This window comes from Molossus molossus, unplaced genomic scaffold (assembly GCF_014108415.1).
Source record: "Molossus molossus isolate mMolMol1 unplaced genomic scaffold, mMolMol1.p scaffold_m16_p_4, whole genome shotgun sequence".
NCBI lineage: Eukaryota > Metazoa > Chordata > Mammalia > Chiroptera > Molossidae > Molossus > Molossus molossus.
Window position 1 is genome coordinate 30981738 of NW_023425377.1, and position 26507 is coordinate 31008244.

At 45.0% G+C, this 26507-nt stretch overlaps 1 protein-coding gene across 6 annotated transcripts in view; it reads left to right on the forward strand.

Annotated features, from left to right (window-relative positions):
* FGF1 (fibroblast growth factor 1) overlaps nt 1-26123 on the forward strand; it is a 98878-nt gene extending 72755 nt beyond the window's left edge. For 3 of the 6 annotated variants that reach the window (XM_036241448.1, XM_036241445.1, XM_036241447.1), the window contains exons 2-4: nt 6941-7143; nt 20812-20915; nt 25528-26123. In XM_036241448.1, coding sequence (XP_036097341.1) covers nt 6975-7143; nt 20812-20915; nt 25528-25722 — 468 coding nt within the window. In that variant the 5' untranslated portion in view covers nt 6941-6974 and the 3' untranslated portion in view covers nt 25723-26123. The other 3 variants (XM_036241450.1, XM_036241449.1, XM_036241446.1) reach the window with 3 other exon arrangements.
* Nucleotides 26124-26507: the final 384 nt, after the last annotated feature.

The following is a 26507-nucleotide window of genomic DNA, read 5'->3' on the forward strand; positions in this document are numbered from 1 at the left end:
TATTCATTTGCTCATTCAAAAAATATTTATCAAGTGCCTATTAGGTGCCAGGCATTTTGCCAGACACTGGGATACCATGGTGAGCAAGACATTGATTTATACCATCCCAGAGCTGACAGCCCAGCCATGAAGAGAGGCGTTAATTAACTCATCAAAAGAATGAATGTGTAATTAAAAACTGAAGTAAGAGCTCGGAAATGTTAAATGGTCCTATGAGAACTGGAGGAACCTGACCCAGTTAAGGCAAGTCAGGGAAGCCTTCCTTGAGAATAAGGCAATTGAACTCAGACTTGAAAACGTAGGCGTTAACAGGGTGAGTGGGGTGAAGAGGAACAGTGTTCTAGAGCGGGAACAGCATGGGTCAAGGTCAGGGGGCAGGGGACACAGTAGTTTCAAGGAAATGAAGGCCAGTTTGGAGAGAGTGTGGTGGGAATGAGGCAGGGGAGGAAGGCAGGGCTGGCTCTCACAGAGCCCTGCAGGCGTTGTTGTGACCTCAGCCATTCTCCCAGAACAATGGGGAACCACCGAGGTGTTTAAACAGAGATCCTGCACAGCAATTACACCCAGTGCGTCACTAGCGTAAATACAGTGCAGCTACGGGAGCATGAAGGAATCAGCTAATCTAAACCAGTATGTGTGGTGTGGGGAAGAGCAGGGAGGTTAGAGCTGGGGGATGCGTCCAAATAGGCTTTCTGGAGGAGAAAATATCTGAGATACATTTCTGAAGGGGGAGTATGACTTAGCCAGGCCGTGGAAGAAGGGTGGAGAAAGAGAGAGAGAGAGAATGCTGCAGGGTGCGAGGCTGTGGTGGGACTACAAGAAAAACAGGTAAGTAAGAGAAAAGGCAACAGAGTTAGGCAAGGAGCAGATGATGAAAGCTTCATAGTCATGATAGAGCCTGGGTTAATTTATCCTGATGGCAGCAGGGAACCCACTGACGTAGTCAGAGGTCTTCAGCAGGGGAGTGAGGGTCAGATTCGTGTGTTATAAAAGGTCACTAGCAGCAGGGGATTAAAAGGGAGCCGTTCTGGACAAGGGAGACCACTGCTACCTGTCTCAGAGCCCAGGTGAGAGAAGGTGTTGCCTCCGCACTAACGCAGGAACGAAGAGACGATTTTAGGAGACATTAAAAAGGTACACTTAAAAGAGTCTTGTCGCCAATGGGCTGGGTGGGAGTGGTTTCTACTCTACCTAGAGAATAGTCTGAACAAAATGGGTTCTTCTTTTTCTGTTGAGTTTTGCCTGATGACCTGATCTATGATCAATTTTTCATAAGTGCTCCAGGTGTTCTTAAGAAGCATGGTGACCGTTAATTGTTGGGTGCAGAGTTCTATGGTCATTTAATTAAGCTTCTTCATTGTGCATTTTAATCTTTTATATCCTTAATATTTTTTGTTTGTTTGCTCTATCATTCATGACAGAAATGTATTGAAATCTTCCACTATCATTGTGGATTTGTCAACTTCTTATGTATTTGTCAATTTTTGTTTTATATATTTTGAGGCTGTCATTGGTACACAAGCTTAGACTTTTTACATCTTCCTGTTGCTCGTTCCACTTATCACTATGTAGTGATCCCTTTTATCCTTGATCATTCTTTTTGCCTTTGACTTACTTTACATGATATTAATATAGCCATATCAACTTCTAATTTTGTGTTGACATTGGGTATCTATTTTTCATTCTTTTGCTTTTAAACTTTCTGTGTCTTTGTATTTTAAATGTGTCTCTTGTAATCAGAATGTGGATGAATTTTTTAAAAATCCAATAACTAGTGAATTTAGCCCATTTACATTTATTATGATGATATATATTTGCATGTATTTCTACCACCTAATTTTGAACAATTATATTATTTTCTATTTTTTCTGAATTCTTTTGGATAAGTACAATTTTATTTATTTGTTTTATTTCCCTTATCCCTGCCAGGTGCTAATTGGAATGAACGCTTTCTATTTCTTTTCTTTTACTAGTTACCCTTAATATTTAACAAACATTATGACTTAATAAGATCTAGGTTAATTAATATCTCTAAGGAATAGTTAAGCTTTGAGGTGATGCCATTGAAAGAGACAGGGAGCAGACTTAAAGCATATCTGGACCCAAAGGTGAGGCCTATTTTACATATGCTCAGTTTGAGGACACATATCAAATTACCAACTGAACAGATGCCTATACATCTGCATTCACTAGCTTTATACACTTTGCAAAATATCTCCCTTCAAGGGTATTCTGCATTACATGAGCAGTGACGGGTTAAAGGCAAAATAAAAATAATAAACATCAGTGTTTGCCTTCCTTTGCTTCCTAGAACTGTAAGTCTTCCCTTCTAGCTTAGTACCAAATGTCTCCTGCACATAACAGGCTTCACAAATGCCACTTCAATAACTGCGGAGAAGCTGAGAACTGAGCCTGAAATGGTGACCTGGATTCTTCCATACCTAACCATGCTTTACCTTTGCCGCCTTCATTTCTCTGCTATCTTGGTGGCTTGAATGATAAGGGGGGAGGGGCTTAGATAACTTCTGCCAAGTATGAAAGGGAATACAAATTTTATATTTTTATACCAATTGTAAAATTATTTTAAATTAAGCATTCAACATAACCAGTTATTTATATCTCCTACAGGTAAGGTCATATTTCTATTCCTTGCAAGTGCTGTCATGAATATTGAGCCCACGTAACCCTTCAGACAACTCTGAGGCAGGCAAAGTGGGGATTATGAGAGGGCACATCTCGAAAGGAGTGAATGACTGGCCCAGGTTCCCAGAACCAATAGGTGCCTAGAAGGGGCTGTACAGTGTTGCTCACTGTACCACATTAAAAAGTGACTGTTATATTCCTGGGCAAGGGTGTACACTTAACCTCCTGTTCATGTGTCAGAATTCACGTCCTCTTCCAGAAGCTACAGATGACAAAATTTGTCAGCCTTAACACAGTGTTCCCAAAGGCTGGGGTTCTCTTCACTTTGGTGTCACTAATAAGTCAAGAAAATCTTCAGGTTGTCCCCAAAATCTCATTAGCACCCCAAATTTCAAAGGGCTGGACTTAGCACACAATGATGACATGAAGTCCACTTGATCTGTTCCATCTCCCAACACACACACACACACACACACACACACACACAGATAACCCCCTTCTCTGACAGCCAACAAAATGATAATAATAACAAGAAGCAGAGCTTATAAATTTCCATTATGCTTCATGCCTGATTTCATGTAGTTAATGGATTCATTTATTAGAGCAATTTGTGTCAATCCCCAGGGTCCTGCTAAGACTGCTGCCTAATAGTTTCATCACGTCATAGACTTCCTTTATTCTTGTCCTCTAACAAATACTAGATTGGCAAGGAACTGTGGACTAACCACTGCTTAAAACATCAGTAAATTGTAATAAAGCAAAATAATAAAAATAAGGTTTTTTCTTGTCTCTGGGGTTTCCTTCAGCAATAAAAGGGTTTTCCTTTTTTTAAGTTTCAGCTGATTCATAAATGCTGCTTCCACAGTCTATTAATTTCATGCTGACTCAAGGCTTATTTACAGGAGTCAACATGTCCCATTAAGGTCTCCAGGTATGGATCTGCCCTGAAGGGTGATGGGAGCAATCTGAAGTCAGTACAAGCACCCCATTACTGACCCCTACTGCGGGAGCAGGCAGAGAGCAGAGTCGTGGTCTCCTACAACCGCAGGCTGCACTGTGATGAGGAAGGAGAGGAGGCTGCGCCTCTGGCAGAGGTTGCTCAGCTGGGAAGGGCCCCACAGTGACCAAGTCCAGGGATGGGAGCATTAGTGCAATCCTTGGCCAGAGCTGGTGCCTCCAACCTCAGTTGGCCTTCTGCATCTGTTCTGCTTCATCCCAATGGGATGGAAGCAAGAATGCAAATAGGTAGAGCCAAATCCATACCCAACACTTAGAAAATGTCTTAATGGAGTCTCTGCACGGATGCTGGATCTCGAAGGGAGGCTAGCCTTCACATGCACAACCAGGGGTGCACAGACTTCCATTTGAGAAAACTCAGGGACAACAGGAAACAAAATTCTGCTCACTGAAGACAGACAAAACAAATGGCTCTTTGTCCAGTTAACTGGCAATCACGAGGATGCAATTATTATCTCCTGCAACAAATTAAGGACATACTTAGTAAGTGCTTGGAAAAAACTTGATAAAACAAAAGATACTGGTGATCTCTTAGCAGCATTTTAAGAAAGGGGGATCTCATCATTGTCGTCTGCTGATGAGAGGCGATGGGTAAAGAGGTCCGTGTCTGAAAGAACTAAACTGCTTTATATCAGAAGCAAGTGGCGTGAGACAGAGATTGAGAGGCTGGGTGGGAAAAGTGCTGAGTAGAGAGACAGATGAGAGTGAGAGAAAACAGAGGTGGACACAGAGACGTAGAGGTGTGTGGATGAAAGAGAAGGTTTGGAGGAAAGAGGGAGGGCTTGGGAAGGAAAGGCGATGTGCAAGGTGAACTGCGGCCTTCCCTGTGAAATCAATGTCAGTAGAAATAATTTCCATCTGTTACTGGACTACATGAAAAGAGCTGGACAGAGTTTTGCCATAGGTAAAGACGATTTCTAGGATGGTCTGACTTTAAATTTAGTTTATGTGGCATATGCAAAATTCTCTTTTAGTCTCCATGGAGAGACTTCAAACTATAACCGAAACTTTGGATAGTATGACAGGCCTGTGTGGCTGCAGATTGAGAGAGATGTACCGGAAACATCAAGATGCCTGGCGCAGAGGGAATGAATGGAGGCTTCCGACCTGAGTCCTAATTCCAAGGCCACCAGGACAAATTATGCAAATTGTTGGATTAATTTATAGCGGCATTAACTTCTGTGGAGTAGCTCCCTGAAGCTGTTCCAGGGATGGATGGATGCATGGATGGGTGTGGGGGTGGAGAATACAGGAGGCTGGCTGGCCTTCCATGATGATCACAGGGCTCCTTAACACGCAGTGACGTGGGGTCTCCCAGAGAGTGAGGAGAGGCCCACAGTCCCGCTGCATGGGGCCAAAGCCGAGGCTGATGGTGGAGGTAATAACCAACATCTGGGTCACAAATAAATAACTTAATTTTTGGCTGAAACCACAGAGAGTGCCAAACCTTTCCAAACACTACTCAGTACATTTTCCTATACATACACACCTATGAAAAAGTTTAATATCTAAATTGGACCCAGTAAGAGATTAACAGCAATAACTAATAAGAAAAGAGAACAACCCTAACAATACACTGTAATAAAAGTTAGGTGAATGGCTTTGGGCTCATCATGACGTAAAATAAGGGTCACTTGAACACAAGCAGTGCGCTACTGCAACAGTCAGTCTGATAGCCGAGATGACTACGGAGTGACAAGCCGGTTTAAGTGTACACAGTGTGAATGCGCAGGACAAAGGGAGATTCACGTCCTGGGTGGGACGGAGCAGGACGGTGTGAGATTTCATCAGGCTACTCAGAACGCTGCACAGTTGGAAACATAGGAATTGTTTACTTCTGGAATTTTTCATTTACTATTTTCAGACCACGGTCCATCGAGAGTAACTGGAACCACAGAAAGTGAAACCGTGGATGGGGGCGGGGGAGGACTACTGTGACACTGCAGTACCCGTGAGCTCACTTAACCTCTTCCTGGTGAGTGAGCGCAAGTGGGGGCTTTGTTTCAAGAGCCCCATCTTGAGGCTCAGCTCTACCACGTACTAGCTGCTGACCTTGGACAGACCACTGAACCTCTCTAAGTTTTGTCTTCATTTTATTTTTAAAATGGGGGTGATATTAGTGTCTGTTTCAAAGGGTTCTGGTGAGGATTATATGAGTCAACTTGTAGCCCAGAATATGTGAACAGGGATGATGACGATTGTTACAAGGCCACTTGATAACCCATGCGCGCCGTCAGCATCCACTCACACTTGTGAAGGCCCCATGTCAGTGTCCCGGTCTCTTCGCCTCTGTCTTGTTCGGTCTTCATTAGTCACCCGCACGACATTCTCCTAAATGGTGGGGACAAGTAGATGCTTTAAAATTCCAGTGTTTATTGGCTTTGCGTTTTAATCCCTAGAGGTAATAATTGATACATTTTTACACGAACATGTTATAAATTTATTATAGTGGCTACCTACATTAGAGGATTACAGTATGCAATAGGGTGGTTTCTGTGTCACAGTAAGCATGTCTCGTTAGACAGCAATGGGGATGAGATGGCCCTCGTACGGGGACACCTTCTCGCGTACGCGCATGTGCGGAGAGCTGTGAAGCAGGCAGTGACTAGCATATCCTTCATAATGATCTGTCTCAAAAAGTTCCCTTGGTACACGGTTTGCCCTTTAAAAACCCCACACAACACCCTCACGTGTCATTCCCCAGTTCCAGTTATGTTCCCACCAGCAAACCCAGAATCATTTTCCTTTACACGTGAACCCCTGGCTGTCTCTGTTGTGGGAGGTGCTCCAGGTCTCGAATGCCCGGCTCTCTGTGCTATCTCTGCACCTGGGCCTGGCGGTACCTCGTCAAAACCGTGGGAGGGTGGAGGGCAAAACCTCAGTGCCGGCCTCTCAGCTTTTGTGGGTTTCGGCCAGACCCCAGGTGTTATTTTAGTGCAACTTCGGTATTTAATTTGAGGATGTGTGTGGATCAGAAGGAGAGACCAACACATTATTTTTTTTTCCCCTTGGCCAAATGATTAAATTTAAAGTTCTAAAAAATGCACAGCTTGATCCAAAGCTGTGTCCAATTGGGACATGAGAAATGCCCCGACCATCCCTCCCCTGCCAGGACCATCCTTCCTTAACCACCGGCCATGGCACAGGCCCATTACTGTGGGCATCACCTGGCCAGTCTGTGGTTCCCACCGACCAGAGTCCTGCACCGGAGGCGCTCTCCCTTCCTGAAAGTGCACCTTTGCTGGAAGAAGCTTCCACGAGTTTGTTTAATTTTTTACAGCCCTGAAAGCACCGCAACCAGCAGCTGCTGAGCCATGACCGAAGGGGAAGTCACCACGTTCACGGCCCTGACCGAGAGGTTCAATCTGCCTCTGGATAATTACAAGAAGCCCAAACTTCTCTACTGCAGCAACGGGGGCTACTTCCTGAGGATCCTCCCAGATGGCACAGTGGATGGGACAAGGGACAAGAGCGACCAGCACAGTAAGCACCCATCTCTCTTGGAGTCCTTCACCTTTCTGGCATCTTCTTTCGTGGAGGTTAGGGAAGGGAGGATATCTAAATACTGGCACCCTCTTCTCCAGGGTTCTATGTAGGCACGCCACTCTCAGAGGCGGGGTAGTATAACTGTGGACAGGGTCTGAGTGCAGAAAGTAGAGTTGTGAGTCCACAGCCCACCTAAAGGGGACTCTGTTGACGTACCCTGCTGCTGTGAGATCAGATGTGCTGGCCAGCGTTCAGTTGTTCAGATTTCTGTACCTAGTGAAAGATCAGCCCCCACGCCCCGGCTGGTCAGGGTCCTGTTTGCTCCATGAGGGGAAGAGCCGCACGGGGCAGGGTTGGCAAGACTCGCACAAAGACATGGGCTCGGGTTCAAGTGTATTGACTCTCTGGGTTACCTTTCCACTGGGCTTGATTTGTGAAATGCCAGTTCAAGTCGTAGTCTTACACATTATAAATTAGGCACCTTCCGCTCTGCATATCACACAGACGTGGCTGTGGTAACGGGTAAGTCATTCTCCAGACTAAAGAAACTGCAGAGCAGGAGCAATTCGAGCCAAACGCTGAGTATCTCTTCCGGGCGCTCCTGCCAGCCCCGCTCTCAGACGGTGTTGATATGTGGAGTTACAACTGTGGAGAAAAGAGTCTTCTTGACGATCTAAGAACACAAATGTCTTCCTTCTGCTTTAGCACTTCTGGTGTTAGTGTGTGCCCACATGAGGTGTCTGGGTCCTGCTGTGGTGTTACTGGGATTCCCTGAGTTACCACTGAAGCATTAGATGCTGTGGAGAAGCTGGAGTCAGATCTAGTCCCTGCTAAGCGGATCTAAAGGGCCAAATGTGTCACGAATCAGGAGAAGGAAAATATAGATGGAATTAGGAGACACAGAACAAAGCACAGGTAGAGAGTAATGTTCCATCGGATGGCTTTCAAACAGCATTCATAGCCCTGGCCAGTGTGGTTCAGTTGGCTGGACATCATCCTATGCACCAAAAGGTTGCCAGTTCGATTCCCAGTCAGGGCACATGCCTGGGTTGTGTGCAAGAAGCAGCTGATGGATATTTTACTCTCAAATTGATGTTTCTCCCCCCACCTCTCTAAAAATCCATTAAAAAATCTCTAAAAGAAAAAAATAAGTTTTAAGAAATGGAATGCACATTGCTGACTTTGACGTGGTAGTTTATAGATCAGGTAGTCTTAATTATTCGTGGAATATGCACCACATAGCAGGATCTAAGTACAAATGACACTGCACTATGCTCACTCTACCCTCAGAGGCACAGGCAGTGGGGAGAGGAGCTGGCGTTTACCAGCCCGTGGACACTGTCCCTTCCTTCCCGGTCTCCGTGCAGACCCTTGAGGCGAGGCGCAGAAAGGCTGAGGCTGGGCTTGTACCTGCAGAGTTAGACGTAGTGGGCCTTGTTGGATGGCTGGTCTTCAAATGGGCCTTCTGATGCTGGACACTCGATAAAAACAGGCACCAGAGGGAGGCAAAAAATACTGCATTTAGTATGTCAACTTCACAGAAGCAACGTTCACTGCAAGCAGTCTTAGATCGTAGTCCATTGAGTCAGGCAAGCCACAGAGTTGGTGTGGTCTGCCCCACTCAACACAGGAGGAATGAGCTTTAGTTTCTCTAAGGTTTCAAATATTTCTAATATGTTTTACCAGTTTTCTAAAACAGTGGGCGTGCTCTCTGGTCCTCAGACTCTCAGGGTAAAGACAAACTTGGGGAAGCATTCCTCAGGGTTAAGCTGGCTATTCAGGAAACCTTGCATTCTAGCGTGGCAAGAGGTTACAAATGCAAATAGTGTATATCTTCATTGTTGTCATTCCATCATCAACATATAGACGAGCTCTGGGTAGGTAGTACTGGGACTTTCGAATGGTGCTGAGGATTCAGCAGCCTCACCTAAGATGCCAGGCACCCTTGAAATGCAGCACAGGTAGCCTTAGCGGTGTGTGTTAGGAGGTCTGCGTACAAGTAATGCTGGGTTAATTATTTGCCAAGTGAACTTGGGCAAGGTACTTAACCTTTCTGGCCTCCCTCTTCTCACTTGTAAAATAATACTACTACTTGCCTCACAGGTTTCTTAAGAGGATTAAATAAAATAATGTGGTGAAAATTCTTGGCACAATCCCTTGGCCCCGAGTAAGCACATGTTGGTTAATATTGCTATTTTCATCATTATCGTCATCATCAAGATTTACATATATCCAACCCGGCATGTGGAAATACAGTATAATGCTTAGTACCCTCCCTAGTTTTTTCTGTTCAATAATACTGCCTTCCAGGAAGGCCAGGGTGGTGTAACTTCAGGTTTTGATTCCACAACTTTCTGGCAACAATCAGAGTTGGTGTGTTGTACTTACTCATTCTAGGGCTAAGAACAAGGGTTGAGGAGGACAGAAATCAGAGTAATGGGGTGAGTGAGCAGAAATCTACCCCTGTACCGGTCAATGCCGGGAGGACTAGACAGTCCACACACCCTTGCAGAGTCAGGGGCCTGAGATTAAGAGTTAGAAAGTGTGGGTTCATATCCCTGCATTGCCACTTTGGGAGCAGCACTGGACATGGCTAATCTCTCCATCTGCATAATGTGCTCTGCAAAGACAGCTTCAAGCCCCCAGCCCCATGACCCTTCCAATCATCCTTTCCTATCTGGAACTTTAGATATCTTCGGTGTTCCCAGCTGTCTTATCTTGTGGAACATCTTGAGACTCAGTTTCCCCATCTGTGGAATGGGAATCATAACACTACCGTGTGTACTTGACAAGGCTGAAAACTCAGGAGATCCAGCAGCCCAGAGGAGTCCCTGGCTTGAATGCACACACTTAATGTGGTTATGTCGCCCTCTTCTGCCCAGCACTGGTATTGCCACAACCCTTCGGAATTTCAAGGATTATTCAGAAGCATAATCAACCTGGACAGACATGGAGTGGATGATCCCTGATGAACTGATGAGCACAGTTTAGCGAAGGGATGGTTTATATTCCTTGATCATTAGCTTGAGCATGATTAGAAGTTGTAGTCACAGGTAGAAAGCCACACTTTAAGATTTCCTTCAGGAAGAATAATTTCTAAAAGTCAGTCAAAAATTTAAATAAATCATACAAGATAGAACTGTACGCCTCCCAGCTCCACAATGCAAAAAAAGTAACTCCTTATACAGCTTCTCTTTGTCCCCAGTGGATCTGCCCTGGGCAAAACTGGGAAGTTTTCAGAATTCGTCCTCTACCTCCAGAGAATAAGTTCCCAAGTACCTCCACAAGGCCTCTCCTGGGGCGACATAAACCTATGTGGATGCCTGTGCACAGACCTCTGTAATGCAGCCCTGAGTAAAACGTCTGCACTGGTGGGGATCTCTGGCCTGCGGAGAGTTCTGGTTTACCCTTTTACAACCCCTCCCGTTTCCTGGTGGGCTCACCTCTGAGAGCATACGCTCCGTTACCATATCACTAATGCCAGGCAGAGGCCGAGAGCAAGAGCTGCCGCCTGGGAGAAGGGGCACGGGTGCCAGCTGTGAGAAGATTCGTGTCGACTCCCAGAGCTTTCCTCCGGGAGATGGGTGAATGGAGACGTCACCGTGAGAGGGAGGGTCCTGGAGAGGAACAGGTGCAGGGAAAGCCGTTTGAGGAGTGCCTCGTACGTCAGGCAGCTCTCCTTACAGTTGTAATTCCACGTGTATTTGTGTGACTGTTGAATGTTTTCCTCCCTCCACGGGATTCCTGCAGATGGGGACTTAGAATCCAACAATGCCGTTTTTGTGGCTAGTACATTGCCTGGCATAATGTACAATAAACATTAATTTGATGAATGAGTGAATTGTATTGGTGGCAGATACATCCAAATTCAACAATATATTTTTAAAATGCCAACTGAGCACCTGGATGTGTCAGGCTCTGCACGAGACTCTTTCATATCTGCCTAGCTACGAGCCCGTGAGGTTCCAAATTATCATCACTCTGTGAACACTGATGTCATGAGGCCTGTGGCCAGCAAGTAACTGGGAAAGCTCAGCATAGAACCCCTAGCTTCTGCTACCACCCCGACATGAACATCATGATGCTGCTTTTGCCCCACAAATTTATTGAATAAACAAACTGAATTCACTCGACCTGTCTTGTGGGTCCAATGGATGTAAGCACGGGTCCCATAACCACTTACTAATCCTATGTCACCTTGGGGAAGTCACCTCCCCTCCATGTGCCTCAGTTTCCTTATTTTAAAAATAAGAATGACAAAAGCATCAATAAAGCAAAAAAAAGACAATCAACTGAACGGGAGAATATATTCACCAATAATAGATCTGATAAGGGGTAGATATCCAAAATATGTAAGAAACTCATACAACTCAATAACAAAAAAACACACAGTCTGATTTTAAAAATGGGCAGAAGATATGAATAGACATTTCTCCAAAGAAGACATATAGATGTCCAACAGACATATGAAAAGATGCTCAACATCACTAATCAGCAGGGAAATGCAAATTAAAACCACAGTGAGATACCATCTCAACACCAATCAGAATGGCTATTATCAAACAGTCAACAAATAACATGTGTTAGCGAGGATGTGAAGAGAACTCTTGTGCCCTGTTGGTGGTGCAAACTGGTGCAGCCACTATGGAAACAGTATAGATATTCCTCAAAAAACTAGATATATCATATGAGCCAGCACTTCCACTTCCAAATATTTATCCAAAGGAAAACAAAGGCGCTAATTCAAAAATATATATGCAGCCTTATGTTCACTGCAGCATTATTTACAATAGCCAAGATATGGAGGCAACCTAGGTGCCCAGATGAATGGATAAAGATGTGGTACATAAATACAATGGAATATTATGCAGCAATAAAAAAGAATGAAACCTCCATTTGTTACAACATAAATGGATCTAGAAAGTATCATGCTAAGTGAAATAAGTCAGACAAGGACAGGCACTTACTACATGGTTTCACTTATATGTAGACTCTAAAAAAAAAACCAAAAAAACAATAAAAACAAAATAAAACAAATGAACACACAAAATAAAAACAAAAAACCCAGACTCATTGAAACAGAGACGAAAGGGATCATTACCAGAAGAGAAGGGGATGGCGGGATGGGTGAAAAAGGTAATCAACTATATTGTGATAAGTTTGCACAGTGGCAGATGATTAGTAGAATTAGTGGGGTGATCACATTGCAAAGTATAAAAATGTTGAATCACTATATTGTACACCTGAAAATACTATAACTAACAGACTATTGTATACCAACGTACTTAAATTAGCAAATTTAAATTAAAAGAATAAACAAGGATGACAAGGGCACCCGTCTCGTAGGAAAGTAGGAATTTTAAGTGTGACAATGTTGGCAAAAGTGTTGAATACACTACCGGGTACATAACAAGTGCTGGAAAATTGGATGCATCACCCTCATCACCTCTAAGCTTCCTTGGCCTTCCTCCTCTAACCACCCATCTTTAGAGCCTGTGAAGTAAAATAACTGCTACACTTGCTCACTACACTGAGGGCGACTCTTCCTCCGTGTCTTGGACCGTCTGGGTTTGCACTGTCAGGGCCTGGCATGCAGCGCCAATGTGCCCAGGCACTGGCCCAGCGCGCCCTGCCCTGTCCGACCTCTCGGGCCCAGCAGGCTGTCTCCGGTGAAGCCAGGGGAGGCTCCACATTTGATTCCACTCCTTCTGCTGGCGTTTCTCTCCGGCGACGGTGACCGTGACTTACACTCCGATGGCATTCCTAACGGGAAGAATAACTGGAGGACAAGAATACGCTCAGAGCCCCGACCCTGCAGCCTCTTGCCGCGGCCTGCGCCCTCTCCTCTCCGAGCACCGCAGGGGCTGCGTGGGGAGCAGGCTTACCGGCACCGCTCGCCACACAGATGGAAACGTTCTGAGCAAAGTGTGTGCCAATCAAATATTTATAAATCAAACCACATCCTAAAGGCACTAGGGGAGTTGGCTGGTCAAAAGAATGCTACTTTGCAGCCCTTTCTAAAGGGCAGACTCCTTCTCCGTGAAATCCCACCCGCCCCTTGGCTTCCAGGCAGCCAGTCCTTTCTCAGGTTTGCTGGGAGGCACCTCGTGGTCAAGGCACGTCGCTCCCCACCGGCCTGGGCCGAAAGTCAAGACAGCTTTTCACAGGACCAGCAGGGACAAAGTGGGACCCTCCTGCCAGACCGGCGAGCAGAGCAGGTCTCAGGCAGGAAAGCTCTCCCCAGCGGGTGTTCTCACCTTGGTCGGAGATGCCCCTCCTCCCACGCACCTCTTATCTGGTTCTGCAGAGGGGACTTTTCTAGATAAACTTTTTTTCCCCCTTAAATATTATACTCCATAAACTGTAACAAAATTTTCCAGGCACCCTTTTCAGACCCTACAGGGGAAGCAGACGCCTTTACACATTCTAAGAAAAGTCTTTTTCAGATATATCTGTATTCCAAACCGCTGGAATTTTTTTCCATAAACTCTATTTTTTTTTTTTTTCTCCACCGTCTTTCTCTAATGTTTTACGGAGCCTGGCTTGTGGCTACGTTTTAATTATAAATGCCACTGACATAAAACAACCTCACAGAGCTCTGAATGAGGCTGACCTCACTTTGGGTAAACACGGCAAAGGACGGGAAGTCTCGACCCAGAATAAACCAGGCACGTAATCTCTCTTGGCCTCTCTCTGGAGAGCAGAGGTGGAAAGCAGGCTTGAAGGCCACGGGTGTCACAGGAGCAAAGCCCTCTGCACGCTGGTCTCACTAAATGTACCAGCTGTGATCTTATTTTTTTAATTCCTGGAGCAGGACAGGAAGACGGGAGTGAGGATGGCCTGGGACTCAGATACAAGGTGCAGTCCCCAGAGCTCATTCCTCTTAGCAGGGACAGGCTCGGAACGCTTTTCCTTTCTGTCCTTGGAAAGTAGGTATCACATGTCTTACTGCGTATAAACTACTGCTAAGAGCTTATGGAAGGCTCTGGGGAGCAGAAGAGAAGACCAGAAATACAGACTTACAATTGTGCAGAAAAAAAGGTAGAACACCTAGTTAGGGGGCCGGCATGGCCACTCAAAAGCTCTGGGTTCCCCTTTACATAGGTTCCGGTACGTAAGACCCATAAAGGGGTCCAAAGGATGAGCAGGGGACAGGGAAGAGTGTGATCCACAGGCAATTGTGTACATTTCAGTAATTTGATATTTATTTTTAACAAATAGACCATTCCCAAACCAGCAGAAACTAAGGCATTCCTAGTAGGGGAGCAGGACTCTGTATTCTGCTGGGGACAATATGGTCACAAATCGACCAAGCAAACACTTTCTACCTTCTTACAGCACATTTTTACAATGCTTTGTAAATTTGATTCCTTTAAGAAATTTATGCCTGCCACTAGTATACCTTTTAAAACATTGCTTTTCATTTCTTTCGCTAAGTCAAAAGTTACTATCCCTAGTTCAGAACTGGGGAACAGGAAGGACCCTATGGTCTCGGTGACTTAGCTCATTTTTTCAAAAAGTACTCGCCCCTTCAGACTTGGGGTGCTTTAGAGTGCCGACGGTCCTGCTCACAGATAGCAAGTCCTAACTTCTCCGATGGGGTAAAGAGGAGGTGGTCCTCCCTGCTCTGGTGCTAACCTGGTGGAAGGTGCTGAAAAAGGAAACGGAACAGAAAAGGTGTGGCTTCAGTGGTCCCTCGCCCCTGTTCTACCTCACCAGCTATTCTGGTCCCTTGCCTGCCTCAAAGAAGACTCACCTTTATGGATACCTATGTTCAGAACTAGATGGTCCCTGAGGTCAAGTCTGAGCTGGGTCACAGAGCATCACAGGGGTCATTAGGAACAAGACAAGGAAGTCTTGGTCAGCTCTGAGTTTTTACCCATTACCTGAGAACAGAGCTTTATATGCCAACCATCCCCCAAAAAGTACAAAGGAGAATTCTACCAACACCAGCAACCCCATCACCCAGAGTTAACGAGTGTTACCAGCTGGCTGTTCTTGCCTTAGAATTGTGTTTTTAAAGAAATAAAGAACTAGGATGAAGTAAAAGTTCCCTCTACTCCCCTCCCCAGTCTCAGTCCTTCTTGTCCTCTCCAGAATAGCTACTATATAAATTTGGTCTGTGTTTGGGGCAAAATTTTCTATTTTACTCCCTATATATGATTTTTGTTTTTTTAACAAAATTTTCATCAAGCATTTACTATAAATATTTTTTTAAGTGTTTTTACTGACTTTTAGAGAAAGAGGAAGGGAGAGGGGGACAGAGAGAAAAACATCTATATAAGAGCAGACATCAATCGGCTGCCTCCTGCACGCCCCCTACTGGGCAATAAGCCACAACCTGGCCATGTGCCCTGACTGGGAATCCAGACGCCCCAGCCAACTGATCCACACTAGCTAGGGCTAAATATTATTTTGTAGTTTGCTCTTTTCACTGTACATTATTTTCTGCTTCTCCTTGAAACAGTGTATATATGAAAGAAAAGGGGAGAGTTTTCGTTATAGTTGCTGTACTTTTGTTTGCTTTTAACTCAAAAAGTAGTGGGTTTTTTGCTATTGTGTTGCTTTATCATTTACAGGGTCATCTGTACCCCTAATTGGGCCTGAGCCCTGAAGGCAGGGCCCTTGTCTGGCACTGAGCTCAGTCTCCAGCACACGATAGCTGGTTAATGAATATGTGTGGACTGAAGGGCTGTCCCCTTGGCTCCAAGAGGGAGGAGCTCGGCTGCAGCCAGGCTGTGTGGCCGGCCCCTCCCTCTCTCTGAGCCCCTTTCTCATGCCCTCTCCTTTCCACCCTTCCTCGGCAGCAGCTGCAGCGGGATGTATGCTTGGAACACTGGAATGAAGTCACACTAGGGAGTTGGACACCTAGGCGGTTACACGAGCAGCTCGGGCTGGGTGTTACTCCTTCCTGCCAGCCCTGCTTGCAGAAGGATATATGTTTAGGAAACTTAGCCAGAAAGAAATCCAGTGAAAATGAGCTATGAAACTTGGACATCCTGGAGAAATAATATTTACAGAGGAAACTCTTGAGACGAACTCTCACCAGTGTAACAACCCTGGTGCTGGGGCTCAAGGCCGAGAACTGACTCATGGGCCAACCAGTGCTGGCTCATTCTCCGCGAGGCCTTCGCACAGCCAAAAGGGGACTCCGCAGAGGGCAGAGGCAGCTCGCTTACCCCCGCAGCAAGAGGCATGGGAACTTTTCAACGCACAGCACAGGAATGAACTAGGAAATAAGAAGCTTTGTAAATTCTTCCTGGGTGATAATGATGTGCCAAAGCAGGTTCAGCAGTTATAATAAACATTTCACTCTGGTGGGGGACCATGGGAGAGGCTGTGCACTGGGGGGGCAGGGGCATATGGGAAATCTCTGCACCTTCCTCTCACTTTTGCTGTGAATCTAAAACTGCTCTAAAAGATGAAGTCTATTTTAAGGAAACCTCTTCTTTGGTTACCTAAAAGAATTTGCCCTTTGGGATTTCTGTTGTACCTATAATGTGTTTAGATAAATACCTACATGTAGGGGTGGTGGATGGAAAAAATTCCCAGGGACTAACCACTCCCTACGCTATAGTTACAAAAGGATCCTGGATGACCCTCCGCCACCTTGCGCATGCCTGATCTTGAACGCAAGGGTGTCCAGCAGGGAAGAGCGTGTAGGCTTGATTTGGACCAATCGTTCTCGTAACTGAAGCTCAGTGTGTTTGTTTTTGTTTTTTTTTTTATCCTCACCCGAGGACATTTTTCCATTTTTTGTTCAGATAGAGCGGGAGGGAGAGAGAGGAAGAGAGAGAGAGAAACATCGAAGTGAAAGGGACACATCGAGTGGCTGCCACCGCACGACCAACCAGGGCCGGGGACAAACTGCAACTGAGGTACGTGCCCTTAGCGGGAACCGAACCCGGGTCTCTCTGTACCGCAGGCCGACGCTCCAACCGCTGAGCCAAACCGGCCAGGGCGAAGCTCAGTGTGTTTTATGAAAGAAAGGCCAGCGCAGGAATCTTGGAACGCTTAAACCTGGGTTATGGTTTAACCCCTGATTAGAAGCATAACGTTGGGTAAATCACACCGTCACCAAGCTTCAGTCTTCTCACCTGTAGGACACAGCCAGTGCCACCTTCCTCCAGGGAATGTTGGGAGGAGTGATGACGTCACCTAAGTGATAGTTAGTACCCGGCACTTTCCTTATGTTGGGTCATTTAATCCTCACAACTCCGTGAAGCATGTTCTATCATCGTAGATAAGGAAATAGAGGTAAATGACTTGCCCAATGATCACACAGCCAACACACAGTCAAACCAGAATTTAAATTCATGCAGTTTGCTTATGGAACCTACACTCTAATTTTACACTATTTATACCAATATAGAAACTAACATGCTCGCTGCCTGGCACATTGTAGATGCAATAAATGGTTATCCCCGCTCTTTGGTCTCTCTTAAACACACAGGATTATGCTGAGAAAGTGCTAGAAAAAATGTATGTGAAAATTCTCTGAAAACCATAAATAAAAACAGAAAATTTTTTTAAATGCTTTATTGAGATAAATTCATACATCATATAATTAACCCATTTAAAGGGAACAATTCATGGCTTTTCCTATCTTCAGAGTTATACAACCATCTCCACAATCAATTTTAGAATATTTTCATCACTCCAGAAAGAAGCCCTCTATCTCCTAATCAAAATTCTCCCTTCTCTCTCCCCTACTCCCCTCCTCAGCCTCTGGCTACCACTAATCTATGTCCTGTCTCAATGGGTTTGCCTATTCTGGATATTTCATTGAAATAGAATCATAAAATATGTGGTCCTTTGTGACTGGCTTCTTCCCCTTAGCATGTTTGCAAGGTTCATCCATGTTGGGGCATGCATCAGCACTTTGTTCCTTTTTATTGCTGAATAGTATTCTATTGTATACAGTATCATTATCAACTGTGTTTACTTGCTTCCTAGACTGTTAGAGCTAGAAAAAACTTTATAGACTGAATCCAGATGCCTCTCATTTTACTGATAAGGAGACTGTGGCCGAGAGGTTAAATAGCTTGGCCAAGGTCACGTGAAGGGTTGGTGGCAGAGCCCAGCCTTGTCTGACAACTCTCAACGTGGTCCCATCTTACATCACTCTACAAGATGATGTTGGAAACACAATTCAAAGCTCATAACTTACTGATGATGGACCATCAGAGTCATTTCTGCCAATGTTAGCAAAACATGCATTCAGTAAATACATATTGGCTACCCCCAGAGGGCAAGGCACTGTATGAGGTGCTGGAGACTTATCAGGAACAGGACAGACAAGATGCCTGCATTTTCTCACAAGTGCACATTCTCCTGGAGAGGCAGAAATAAATGGGTAGCCCCCTAAGTGATAAAAATCAACAACTGTACTTTGTGTAAAGTGCCATGAAAGGAACAAACAAGGAACCGATAAAGATGATGATGTGGGGACCAAGTGGCAGGGATAGTGAGGTGGGGGTGGGAAGGGTGAAGGGACCTACTGTGGAAAGTGTCATAGGGTATTTGGGTGGGAAAGGCCTCTCTGAGGAGAGGGTGTTAGGCTGAGGCCTAGAGGAGAAAGAGCAACTTTGTGAGTATCAGTGCAAAGAAGGTGCTAGACATAGAGTAGAACATGTGCAAAGATCCTGAGGTGGCAAAGAGCTTGGCGTGTTGAAGGAGTTGAATAGGTGAAGTGGTGACTGAGAGCAAGTGGTGTGATCTGAGGCTAGATCGGGGAGGGCTCAGATCACAATGGAGACCCTTTGGCCCACTCTCAGAGCTAATTGAAGTTAGGAGGACCTGTGGGAAAGGAGATTGGTGGCTTCCATTGTCCTTCCTATGAATGAGATAAACTCTATTTATCAGAGGAAGCCAGCAGAAGCCCTGGGTCTCTGTAGCAAAGACTTTCAAGGACAAGAAAATCGCATCTTCAATAGGGTAATGTGTCCCCTTGGAATGAATCAGAAGATAAGGGGAACAAAGGGAAGTAAGAAAATACAGGCATATTAATAGGGAAGTGGTTAAATGATTGTGGTATAGCTACATAATGAAACACAAACCAACTGGTAAAAAGAGAGGTTAAATCCTTCAGTAATGAAATGGAAAGCTCTCCAATTAGTTGTTAAGCCAAAAAACAAACAAACCCAACATGCAGAACTGTGTGTATAGTACCATTTGTGTAAAAAAAAGGCAGGAGGGAAACCAGGTATTTGCTCGTATATGCATAAAATTTGTCTAGAAGGATACCTCTAAAATATATCTAGAAGGGGTTTCCTTGTTTGTCTTTGTCTCCCCAGGAGAAGGTACTCTGGGACAAAGGACAGGGGTCTCATCTGTCCTGTTTACTGCCGTGTCTCCACTGGTTGCAGATGGGAGGCTAGGAGGGGTGAAGGAGACTTTTAACTATCTCTTCTTTTATTGTTTCTAAGTTTGAAACATGAGAATATAATTCTTATTCAAAGAAATTAAATAAGGAAAGGAAAAGCAATGAAGGGTCTGGATGTACCAACCAAAGCCCCGTGTTCTTTCCGGCTGCCCCTGTACCTGGGCCTCTGACAAAGCCGACCCTCAGAGAGGTGAGCTCCCTTCCAGTGGGGCCACTGAGTGCTCACAGGTCCCTGGTCTCGATGTCACTCCTAGTCATAATGATGTTTGGACAGTCTAGTGACTGAAGAAATTGACCAGAAAAGTCCAAAAATTAATTTTGATTCCCAAACGTGAAACATCGAAGCACCTCCCTCCAGAGCCATGCTGGGGAGAGTAAACAAATGAGTAAGTACCAGATGGGTACTGGACTCCATTAGGCATCCAGCAGTGGGCTGTATCAGTCAGCAACAATGGGCAGAGAGCAACTCAGGGTAACTCGCATCCTCGAGGTTCCTCAGCTCAGCACCAGTGACTTTTTGGGTTGAATAATTCCTTCGTGTGAAGGGCTGTCCTGTGCACTGTAGGATGCTTAGCAGCATCCCTGACCTCTACCTGCTCCATCCTACTCTGGGGGGAGGGGGGGCAACCAAAAAGGTCTCTAGACATGGCCAAATGTCCCTGAATAACAAAACTGCCCCCTGGTGAGAATCACTGGTTCGTACCCTTGCAGTTCCAGGTAAGTGTGCCCTACTTCCAACGAGAAGCTGGGGATTCCCTCTGCCTCTACCCAGCTGGGTTGCCACAGAGGATGGGGCGTTGACTCAACTTGTCCATGAGAAGCTCTCATTCCTAGAAGTCCCAGGCTGTAAAAAGACACCCCCCAAGGCAGGTTGATAACTGAGGCAGAACACGCTCAGTGGCCAGCACCCCAGGACCGCGGGGAACAGGAGCCCAGGAAGTGAATGCGGCCCCTTCTGTAGTTTTGTCCTCCAGGTGACAAAGAAAGAGACAGGAGTGAGGTTTCGTGAAAGTGCACCTGGGGTCATTTTGTCACAAATGGGACGGGTGGGCACGCCTGCTTCATCTCTCCTCTCAAGAACGTAATTCCCGGCGGACAGCTTTCTTTGGAGGGCAAAGAAAAAGGAACTGTATGTCCATGTTTTGATTAACCTGAGGCTCATCGTGGAGGGCTCTGCAGTGAATGAGCAGAATTTTCCGTGGCTAACTGTCCTGGCCGCCGGGCCCTGTTGGCAAAGGCCTAGTGTTTATTTACTTTTGCTCGTGTCATTTTCATTTCAGTTCAGCTGCAGCTCAGTGCGGAAAGCGTGGGGGAGGTGTATATAAAGAGCACCCAGAGCGGCCGGTACTTGGCCATGGACTCCGAAGGGCTTTTGCACGGCTCAGTAAGTATGAGGCTGACAAGCTTCCAGACTCGGCCAAGGTTTGAGGTTTCCAGAAATCTTGTCACGTTGAGTGATACACACTATAAAGCAACAATTAGTCTCTGTTTGTTATTTTTTCCAGTAGGATTCCCGCCCTCTACCCTGCCTTATTTTAGGCACACACATAAAAGCGTTTCTTGTGGTATTCTCTCAAAATACTCCAGCGCAGTATCACATAGAGGAGACATTGATTGAAATTTTGGTAACTCATCCATCTCTCATTTCAGAATACCTAGTTCCACTTCACTCATTCATTCCAAAAATGTTTCTTGAGTACCCACCCCATGTTATAGGTGTGTTCCCTATGCTTTTTATAAAAACTGCAGAGCCCAGATTCTAGTAGTTACATGTCACACACAAAACTTTGAAAGGTCTCTTAAATACAAAGTTTAATAACTCAATTCTACAAACATTTATCAAATGCCTCCTGTGTCTAAGTACAGCTAGGTACTGACAGGGATGTAAAGATGAATGAGCCTCATCCCTGCCCCTGAAAAGCACAAAGAATTGATTTAGTAGCTAACATCTTCTCCATCGCCTTCTCCTTCCCTCTTCTAGTTAATGCTTTATAAGGGTTGACCCCATTTATGGCGGTCTTTGTGAGAAAAGAACAGAAATAGAGGCAATCTGATTTTTCCCTTACTGGTACCTCTGATAAATGATTTGACTAGAAAGAGAGCTGAAGCCAATGACCTCAGGTTTTGAAATTATTTCTGGATTTCAATGATCCTTTCTCTGTATCCTAACAATTGATCATTAAGGCTTAGCTGTAACTCACAGCCCAAGCTCCCTTTCTTCCCTTTTATTAAGATGTCTACAGAAAGGCAGCCAGGAGTGGGGGTGTAGTTTGGGGCTCCCCTTAACTTACAGCAAATTGTCAAGAGGCAGTGGGCACAGAAAATCCTCTCTTGAGGCTGTAATCTCAGCCCAAATTTAGGATGTGAACACAGTTCAGTTTTTTTTCATGCTCCCACTAGGGGTCAGGAGATGGGACTATCAGGTATAGGTAACCTCCAGCAGGCTGTTTGCTGAGATATGATCAAGTAGGACAACTTTCAAGGGTTTGGAGCCAGGCAGTGACTGCTACACAGGGACATTTTGTTTTTAAAGTGGTTCTTCCAATTGGTAATACAATCAATTGACCAATCAATCACCCAATCTCAGGCTCAAAATGGAATCTCATGCCTCTGCCACTTTGGCAAGTTAGTCCCCTTATTGAGCCTGGTCTAAAAGGAGGACAGGAGTGGATAGTAACCACCGGCAGACAGGGCTGAGGCAACAGGGAGACCATGAACAGAACCCTCCCCCAGCGTGGCTGGCAGGTGGGAGGTGCTCCATCAATAGTAGTTGTGGAACAAATAGTTTGTACATCCCTTGCTCTTGTTATTTCTTAGGTTGTATGTTACAGTTTTATGGCTTTTTCTCCTTTAAATCAGTTTTGATGTTTATAACTTTCTTTTACTTGTATAAAAATATTGGGGAGTTTTGGCCAGTTTGGCTCAGAGGTTAGAGCATCAGTCCACAGACCAAAGGGTCGTGGGTTAGATTCCCGATCAAGGACACGTACCTGGGTTGTAGGTTTGATCCCCAGCCCTTGTTGGGGTTGTGTGAGAGACATCCATTCAGTCTGTCTCTCTCACATCAAAGTTTCTCTCTCTCTCCCTCCTTTTCACACTATCTAAAAATCAATGGAAATATACATATATCTGATTCTCTCTAGGCTCCAAACACCCTCTTCTCCCACTATTGTCCTGGCCATCACTGTAATTCACCTGAAATACTCAGAGGGTGATCTTAATATTCTATGCCTCATAGTATTTCTATTTCTCCACTTGTAACCTATCTCAGAGCTCTGTCTCGTACTCTTAACCAATTTTATGTATCAATCCATCCTGATACAAATTTGTGTGTGTGTGGAAAGAACATGTATATATATTTTTAAAGTCTGAAAGGCTATATACCAAAACATTAATTTATTTATTTCAGCTGATTTTATAATATGTGAATACCTTTCTTATTTCCCAAATTTTCTATGGTGGGTATATGTCACCTATGTAATTGGGGGGAAAGCATGCTAAATATAAAAAAGAAAATAAAGAAAACAATTGTCATGAATCAACTGTTACTCCCCAGGCCCTTGGCATTGCTCATAATGTGTAAGGAGCGCTGACAAATCCTGGTTGGGGGTCAGTCGCAGCGATCTGGCCTGCTGACTCAGCCTCTGACTCAGCCATTCTCTGTGTGTCTACTGCTGTAGTGGAATGGGGACATCAGGTGGGGGTGTGGCTGTCCTATGCCTCCTCCCAGAAAACGAGCCTGTGCCCACTGAGGGGTGTCATGGGGTGAGCCCTCCCTACAGGGGAGTGGGCAGCCCACTCAGGTCCAAAACTGTCAACCTCCTCCCACCCCTGACAATGTGCATCAAACACTGATGTCTGGATAAGTTCCTTTAGAGGCATCAGAGTCACCCAGTTAAATATTGCATCCATGTCCCACCTTGTTCTAAAATGACCCAGTGTCTCACCCCGTTGTCACTGCACTAGACTGCAGATGAGCAAGCAGCCGCACGCTTCCTGTTACAGAGTTCCTTACTAATCAAAGACAGCTTTACCCAGGGCTTCACACCATCTCAAGAGTCCCTTTAAATTCACCACCTCATTGGCGAGCACCTGTTATCTGCAAAGTTCTATGTCTGGGGGTAGCCAGAGAAGGCTGACAAAATCCCATCTCCTCCCTCAGGAGGGCTTACAGTCTAACAGACAAACGTGCCCACATATAGAGAACGCTGAACGACAGGATTGGAAACCACCAGAAAGGGACTCATCAGCCACTGTGGGTGAAGAGATAAAATAGAGATCATTACTTGGAATTGGAGCGAAGTCAATGTATAGCATAAGTATTTTAATATACCTAACTGGTATATATCCAAATATAATAAATGTATTCTAAAATCCTGACAAATAGGAAGTTCTAATAACGGGGGTCCCTCTCACTTTTTAACAGATGCATTCCAAGTAAAATAATAATTGTTGGTAGACTTTTAAAACAGTAACTGTCCTATGTAATATGTTGTAGCTGTCTTTCCAGCTTAACAAATTTACAACTGAATTGGATTCCACTGTGTGCATGCACCACTATCTACTTAACTAATCATGGTGCCATGCATATTTAGGTTGCTTCCAATTTGTTATAACATTATATCCAAAGACCATCCTTGAAAATACAGTTTTATACTTGCTCAACTATCTCTTAAGGGTCCATTTCTAGAAGTGAAATTGCTGGGTCAAAGGTAGTACATATTTAAAACTTTGATACATATTGCCAAACTACTTTCAGAGAGTTTCCACCAATTTATCTCACACGAGAGAGCCTGTTTCCTTCACTCTCACCAATACTAAGACTTGTAAATCATTTTTCTCTTTGCAGATATTATTGCCAACATATGTTAAATTGTATTTTTAATTTGCATTTTCTTACTAGTGAGATTGAATGTTTTCATAGGCTATTACCAATTTTTAAAACAGCAGACAGCATGCCATTTTGATAGCATCCTAAGTCTATATCCATCTGGTCTTATCTACTTCTGTGTGTACATACATAAATATGCAAGGAAGGATGTTTTTGTTTGTTTGTTTTTTGTTACAGATGTTTCTCCTTTTCCCCCCATTGACACCCTCCTCCCCTCCCCTCCCAGTCCCCAGCTTTGTTGTCCATGTCCATTGGTTATGCGTACATGCATATAACTTCTATGGTTTATCCCCCCCACCCCCCCTTCAAGGAAGGATGTTTATCACCTGTCAACCTGTTGCCTGTGTCTGGGTGGGTGGGTTTTGGGTTTCTTTCTTTCTTCTTTCTTCTTTCTTTCTTTCTTTCTTTCTTTCTTTCTTTCTTTCTTTCTTTCTTTCTCTCTTTCTTTCTTTCTTTCTCTCTTTCTTTCTAAGTAAAATTGTAATTTTTTAAAAGTGCCATTCTTTTCTTAAATATTAAAAATAAAGCTATTTTCATTTTTTAAAAAACTTTAAGTTCCAGGATATGTTGTAGGCTTATGGCACTTTTTGTGTCAGCATTAATGTTCTTCACGACGATGAGGTACAATCCTGCCATTATTAGTGAAAATCACCAAGATGAAAAGTAGGTTTTTATTTATTCTTCAAGTCCAACCTTAAAAGCCCCCACTGCATCACAGTCTGCTGTTACCTGTTTGGGACATTTGTCAGGGTCATGCCTATGTGCTAGGCCGCTACAGAAACAGAAGGCCCAGCCCCCATCGAAGTGCTTGTAGTCACTCAGGATCTCCCCAGTGGCAGACCCCAGGGTCCTGAGGACAACAAATGGAAGGGTCGCTTACAATAATAGCTAATGTATATTGAAGGCTCATTATGTGCTGGGTCCTGTTCTATGTCCTCATTACCATCCTCAGAGAGAGGCTCCATTATTACCCCAATGTTACTGAAGAAGAAACTGAAGCACGAGAGGCTCAGTAATTTGCCCAAGGTCACACAACTTTAAGCAGATGAACCCTGCCTAAAACCATCACTAACAGTTCTACTCTCCTTTGGTTTCATCTTTTTAGCAAACACCAAATGAGGAATGTTTATTCCTGGAGAGGCTGGAGGAAAACCATTACAACACCTACACGTCCAAGAAGCACGCAGAAAAGAATTGGTTTGTCGGGCTCAAGAAGAATGGAAGCTGCAAGCGTGGTCCTCAGACTCACTATGGCCAGAAAGCAATCTTGTTTCTCCCTCTGCCAGTCTCCTCTGATTAGAGAAATCTGTTCTGGGTGCTGACCACTCCAGAGGAGCCTGAGGGGTCCTCACTGGTTGACTCCAGATTGTTCCCTTGACCATTGGCTGCACTAACCCCTGGCCCCACAGAGTCTGAATTTGTAAACAATGAGCTTCTAAAATGCCCAGTTCGTTTTCTTGCAGAGCCCTTTACCCCAGCACAGTTTGGAACAGAGGGGACCAAACAGCTTCTAGGGGCCAATTGGCTGGCCAGTCTGGGTCTGGTTTGGAGGTCCAGTTGCCTCTGGGCACCTGCTGCGGGCTGAGTCTCTCAGTGTAAAGGTGGGGCCAAAGAAGTGTGTTCAGGGGGCTGCCGAGTGGGTCACTAGTAGCTGCACATGATTCCCTCTGCTGGGTAAGCCCTGCCTGCAATTCCCCCAAACATCTGTCATGACTTCCCTTCATCCTTTCCGTACCCCACAAATATTAGCAGAGAAGCTTATGGCGAGGTTAGAGGAAGACAGCGTCCTGTGAGTAGAAACAGGGATAAAGAAATCCTTTTTCCAGAGCGAAAGGGATTGAAATGGCCCCGGGAGATTGCCTTCTGGTGGACAGCGTAGAAGGACAGGATCTCAGTGCGGAAGCAGCGAAGGGTGGAGGCTCAGGCACGTTAGCAGAATAAACGCAGAGCCTTGGAGGCCCTTACGGTGCCTTGACTTTCCGAAGGTTGTTTGGCAACAGGAAGCCTCTGGCTGATGTCAGGTGGACAGCATGAGAAGTGGGTTCTTGATAAAAGGGCATCAGATGTTGGTAAATTCATTTGGGT